Here is a 6,357-nt window from a genome sequence, read left to right as displayed (position 1 = left end):
AATTACCTTTCTTAGTGTGTGGGCAGGGAGTGGGGCAGTCGATGTAGCCGGGGAGCAAGGCAGACAGCAGCGGAGTGGGCAAGGTGGGCAGTGCGGGATTGTAGCTTGCGCAGCATCATCTCTGACATCACGTAATGCTGCGCATTGCCGCACAATGGGTCGAGAACAGATGGTCAGTGTCTGAGCAAGTGCAGTCTAATCCCGAAATCCCAGGATTGGAAACTCCAATCCCGGGATTGAAATTCCGGTAATTTTGGTGCCAAATTCCAAGATACCAACGATCCCGGGATTGGCCAACCTAGGGCGGGTTTTCACTCTGGTGGGGTGTGGTGGCTATCTAATTGCAGGGCTCCAAAACTTAGCAGCCCAGGTCTGAATCCGGCCCATAGTCACAAAGCACTCATGGGTACCGGCATAATATGTGCATAGTCAGTACCAGCCCAATATCAACCCAGTCCTATACCTTATGTCCCACTGCTGACTAGTCCGCTCCTGTACCTTCAGACTCTAGCAAGTCTCCTCGTTGCTGCTCATATGGAATAATTACCTAAAGACACCCAGCCTCCTATCACTTGCCCACTAGAGTCACACCCAGGAACATAAGGAATGCCAGACCTGACCATCTGTAATTGTTGGAATGATTTCTTGTAGAGTTTGGTTGATCCGAGGTGGTGGAGTTTTGAGCAAGGTCACCTACGGTTTACAACTTCTTGATGGCTTGTTATATATAACTAGTTTTGACATTTATATGATCAACTATATTGGATTGTTTGGTTCTCATGCCTGCTTCCTGCTGAACTTATTCCACTTGATTGATTGCACTGTGTAAATGATCCGGTGTTGCCAAAATTGGTAATAAAACATTAGATTTATTAGAAAAACTGCTTGGAGGTTGCTCAACTGTTTAGCCTAGCACACCTAAATTAGTATATGATCCTGCTTCCACCTGCTTTTATCAGTAACGGATTATGATGGTCATGACATTTTATCACTTTTTGACGCTTGATACATGTGGCCTTAAGGCAGAAATACAAGATGGATACAGCAAAGGCGGCTCCTCTTTGGGATCATTTATTCCAAAAATACAAAATATAGGGCTTTGACCAAATATGTGTGTACAAAGATGGAAAAAAGCAAATTCACGATTCTGTGCAAAAACTACATCAGACCATTTCCTTATACAATGAGGAAGTTAATTGTCACACCCTCCAACCAACATGGTTCTGTCAGGCAGTTGATAGAATTTATATTTTGAAATCACGTAATGAGTCAGGAGAGAATAAAGCACATTAGGTTGCTTTACTCTGCGTTTCTGCAAATATTAAAGTTTTATTCTAAGTGCGTGAACATCCGTGATGAAACTTGTAGGAGTCTATGTACAAAGCACACGCTTGCCTGTGACCACCGCAGAGCCATGGCGTCACGTCTATGTAACAGTTTACCCTGTGGAATCTGTTCCTAGTATGGATGGACATTACGACTTCAATTTGGCACTATCCATCACTGTCTTCTGCCAGAACTTCTTCCGCCGTACGACCTGAACTTTGAAGGACAGATCCAAAGAAGAGCGACCGAAACTAGATAAAGGAGAAAAAAAAAAAAAGAGAACAGAATAAAGGGTGGAAGCTAAAGTAACTGGATAAAGGTAGTAAAAAGGTATTTTTGATAACAGAAAGTACAAGATTGTTGCTGAGCGCCTAAGATGTGCTAATCAATCAAGTTACCTGCTTGTATGTAACCAGTATTGATTCATTACGGTGCGTTTGATCGCAACTGTAATGAGCTGCAGAACATGTGATTTATAAAAGCTTAATTAATAATGATAAATAATGAAGTAAGCCTTTAAACTTGTATTCTTCTTGCCAATTTGAACAATGGTACTTCTATATTATAGAGGTACTCAATATTAACTACTAGTATTTTGGACCTGTTAATCACCAGATTGCTAACCATGGTTTCTGGTTCCAGCTTTTTTTGTCGTATTCTAATCCATCTTCACCCCCCACTGCTCCTCTTTATTAATCCCCCTGTTGCCGTTACTCATTTCCTACTATACATCTTCAGTGGCAAATGCCAGATTCCAAATGTAATCCAAAATCTCCCACTCTGCAGCGCATGGGAGTCTGGGGGAGCTGTTACAGCCATGAAAGTGTCATAATATATAAAATAACATAATAAATACACAAACATAATAGAACCAGTACTGCACTTTCTAAGATCACAAGCTCCCCACTTCATGGTAAGGCTCCTGTCTCTTCCTCCTGCCAGCTACTCTCTGGTTCATTGCAATGTTTGAGGGTTTAGATCCACACATACAGTAAATGTGGTAGTATAAGCTGGTACACTAGGCATGTGAAGCAGCTCTGCTCTGTCCCTTACACTGCATGATGTGGTGGCAGCTCTATTGATCATATTATATACCAGCTATTGTTGTCATAATTTAAGGCACTTGCCAAGAACAGGCTAAAATGGTTTCAGCAAAGCGATTTCCCCAATCATTACCCATACACACTGAGCAAAAAATCGGCACTGCTGCCACCGATCCCATGCACCCAGGCCCGGCAACAAGGGAGACAAATGGGACAGCTTAGCTGCCGGGCCACTCATCCCTGCACTCAGCCCCCCTTCCCCCATGGCAGAGAATTCCACAACTGGGAGATATGGGGAGGCCTCAGACTGCAGTGGCGGGAGCTGCCTGGGGAGGAGGCCTTCTGCAGCAGCTCACGTTAGTGTGTGTAAGCCCCACACCCCATTACAGAATCGGTCTCGCTCAAGTCATGTACTGTAAAAGTGCTAACATTTGGGGATGTTACATGATTATTTTTCACAACTTGCACTACTGATTAGAGAACTTGGTTACCTTCAATAACTCTTTGAGTGCTAACATCTCTGTGAGAGATGTTCAATGTATCTGCTGCTAAAAATGCCAGCATTGCTCACATTTATTATATAAATTCAAATAAAAAATGCGGTACTTGTGTAGTTTCACGGCGGCAGTTACGTGGTTAGCGTAGTGTTCCTGTCAGAATCAGCTTGTGTCTGTGTGTACGTCCGCGCCTAATCGGAGCTTATGCAGTTAGCATAGTCAGTCAGCATTACGTAGTTAGTGTAGTCAGTCAGCGTTGTGTCAGCGCTTATTACATTGTAGGGGAACCATTGCCAATTTTTCACCTGCCTGACATGACATGTGTGAATGTGTTCCTGAAACATCCCCCACTATCCACGTCAGCCCGAAGCGTGGCAAGCATAGCGGTACGCGTCCCGACCTGTTCATACCCCCACTATCCACATCAGCCCGAAGCCTGGTGAGCATAGGGGTACGCTTCCTCCCAACCTGTTCATACCCACACTATCCACGTCGGCGTGTAGTCGATTTTATAAAGTTTAGTGAGCGCAGCGAGCCCCGCGAGGGGACGCGGATTACTTGACGTGTATTTTGTGTCCGCTCGCCGCTCTTCGGGCTCGTTTTACACGTCTGCACGCCACACTTTATAAAATGTACTCTACGCCGACGTGGATAGTAGTGGGGGTATGAATAGGTCGGGAGGACGCGTTCCACGTCCCCTCGCGGGGCTCGCCACGCTTCGGGCTGGCGTGGATAGTGGGGGTTTGAAATGGAGGCATTTGCCAGTATGTAATATGGAGCACTGGCAAATGTGTCCTTTATTGTGCATGAGACACACTTGCGTCTCACTAGGCTGCCGTTGGGCTACACCGACAGCGTAGCATAGCCTGCCGCCGTGAAACTACACAAGTACCGAAATTGCTGTGTAAAAAAAGATTATATTTCCTATATAAGGTTACCATTACAGGTCATAATGATGGATAAAAAGGTTTGGTTGGCAATTTTGACACCTATTTTGACAAATCACTTGGCACTCAGAGGGTTAATGTAGGGGAAAGAGCAGTGCTGATTTTAACCCTGTATTTAGAAACCAGTAAAAACAACCAATCAGAAGAGACCAACATTAACATGTTTAAGTGACAAGCCCTATGTGAAAAGTGCCGCAAATCTGTTATTCTGACCATTCCATTCCCTGCTTTAAAGCCCCTCTATGAAGTGTTCTGCAATCTACCTTTTTGTTAGGGGGTGTGCCAGGAACTTCTACCTCCGGCTCATCCTCGCTTCCTGAGGACACCGCTGGTTCTTCCTGTACAGGACTTGGGAGTGGGCGGCTGCAGAAGGTCGGGCTGCGTGGAGGAGAGGAGGAAGGTCCTGCAAGAGTAGTTTCCATGGCGATCATGTAGTCAAGATCATCACCCAAAAAGTCATCATCATCATTAGGCAAGCAATGTCTACAATGATATTGAGAGAAAGAAGCTAATTAATGTTTTATGTATGTGGTGCCACTAGGGTTTCATATCGCCTACCACAGTGCGTAAACAAAACAAACACGACTTACAGTACAAGACAATGCAGGGCGAGTACATGGTTTAGAAACATGGCTGCATCAGTAGAAATAACACTCAAATAAGCAGCAACTGGCATAAGCCAAGGGTCAGGTGCCATTGTAAGAAGTAAATTATAGTATAAGTAAGAGAAGGAAAAGCACGAGGAAAGAGGGCCCTGCTCGTTGGAGCTTACATTCGAACAGTGAGGGGCAGACAGACAGGGATGATGCAAATTGGGTAGACAGTGAGCATGGGGCAGTGGGTTGTTAAGAGAGATAGAAGACTGATGAAGGGAGTCTTGACAGCCTATATATTGTTTAGTAACTAGGTTGCGAGAACGAGAGCATTACAGTGGTATGGAGCAGTACAGGCAAAGTCTAGGAGGTGGGAGCGTGAGGAAGTAATCGGTTGGCAGAAGAGGTGCCATTCATTTGTGGAGTAAAGGGATGTAAGGTCATAGATGGCAATGGGAGAGCACTGGATCAGTGCTTTGATAGTGAAAAGTGATCAGCTAATCTAATCAGCTCATCCTTTGGGTGAGGACTAGGACTTCATCTGCAGATAAAGGAGAGAAAGTTGGTAAGATGGATGAGGAGGGGTAGGCAAGGAATGGAGGTGCTGGAATGCTGAGGATATGGTGAGATGTGATGTCCTGACGTATGGAGTCAGGGGTAGAATGATTAAGCTCTGTGAAGTGATGAAGTGTCTGGTTTTTATCACCGGCCAATCAGCTGTCATTTTTCAAACCAAACCTGTAACTTCACAGTTAGGAGCTGATTGCCCGGTGATAAAAACCAGACACTGCACAGAGCTTAGTAAATCTGCTCCTCAATTTTATATGTGAACTGGGTGGCAAGGTGAGGAGAGGAGGCGGGGAGGGGGGTGGGGATAGAATAATGAAATGGGGGTTTGAGGGCGGAGATATGACTTCTATGTTTAGAGAGTGAGAAGGCAGAACTGTAGGTTGAGAGCATACATTTGAAATGGAGGTAGTTTGCTTTGTAGGGTAATTTCCTCCACTGTCACTCGGTGGTTCGGAAGTAGTGACTGCACAAACAACTGAGGCAAGGGCAGAAGTCAGGAAGCATTGTATAGGGATGTAGCTTGTTCAGGGCAGGAGGGATAGAGAATAGGGGAGAAAATGAGTCAAACAGGAAGGATAAGGATGCAGCCCCAATGTTGTGCTTCATGATGATAGCTTTGGGAGGTCGAGGTGGAGAAGGATTGAGGCATACGTTAACAGAGAGAAGGCGATGTTTAAGACTAGACCTCCTTCGCTGGTGGGACCTTATTATTTCATGGTTGGGTAGAATTGTCACAATCAAAATGAATATCTTAGAGTGGTCCTTTTTAGTCTGATTTATTTTTCTTTTATACCCATTATTCGGACCCGGACTCGGCCTCCCCCTCCTCCTACTTCCTCTCATCTCCCCCCACCCAGTCTCCTTTTTCTTGCTCTTCCTTATCTTGACTCTACATTCCTTTATATTTCTCCATTTAGCTTATATTTCCACACCATATTTTTAGTATGCCAGTGGCGTAACTATAGCTCCGCAGCCCCCGCGGTGGCGGGGAGGCGCAGAGAAAGTTTGGGCGCCGGGGGGTCTGCGGGGCTATAGTTACCCGCCGCTGTCTGCTGGTACCTGCCTGCACGCCGGCACAGTCCCGTCTCTCCCAGCGCTGGCTCCTGCTTCTATAATGAAAACGAACACTTAGAAAATGGCTGCCGCCATACTGCAGACAGTTTTCTGTCTGCAGTATGGGGGCAGCCATTTTCTAAGAGTTCCTTTTCATTATAGCAGCAGGAGCCAGCGCTGGGAGAGACGGGACTGTGCCGGCGTATCAATTCTGTTTTATTTTCCTCAGGTGAATGTACTTCATCCCATTTGGGAGTGCAGTTGCTGAAATCCCTATATGTTATGTATGCCATGTCTTTTCTCCCTACTTCTTTTGTGTGATCCATTT

The 6,357-nt window shown here is 45.4% G+C and overlaps 1 protein-coding gene across 1 annotated transcript in view; it reads right to left on the bottom strand.

Moving 5' to 3' along the window:
* Positions 1–1,057: 1,057 nt before the first annotated feature.
* Positions 1,058–6,357, bottom strand: part of RAD9A (RAD9 checkpoint clamp component A) — a 30,519-nt gene continuing 25,219 nt past the window's right edge. The window contains exons 11-12 of the mRNA XM_083146079.1: positions 4,077–4,296; positions 1,058–1,577 (exon numbers count right to left, since the gene is read on the bottom strand). Coding sequence (XP_083002205.1) covers positions 1,494–1,577; positions 4,077–4,296 — 304 coding nt within the window. The 3' untranslated portion in view covers positions 1,058–1,493. The remainder of the gene's footprint in view (positions 1,578–4,076; positions 4,297–6,357) is intronic.

Source organism: Crinia signifera, chromosome 6 (genome assembly GCF_055691185.1).
Source record: "Crinia signifera chromosome 6, ASM5569118v1, whole genome shotgun sequence".
NCBI classification, from domain to species: Eukaryota; Metazoa; Chordata; class Amphibia; order Anura; family Myobatrachidae; genus Crinia; species Crinia signifera.
This window is presented reverse-complemented; position numbering and strand designations above follow the sequence as displayed.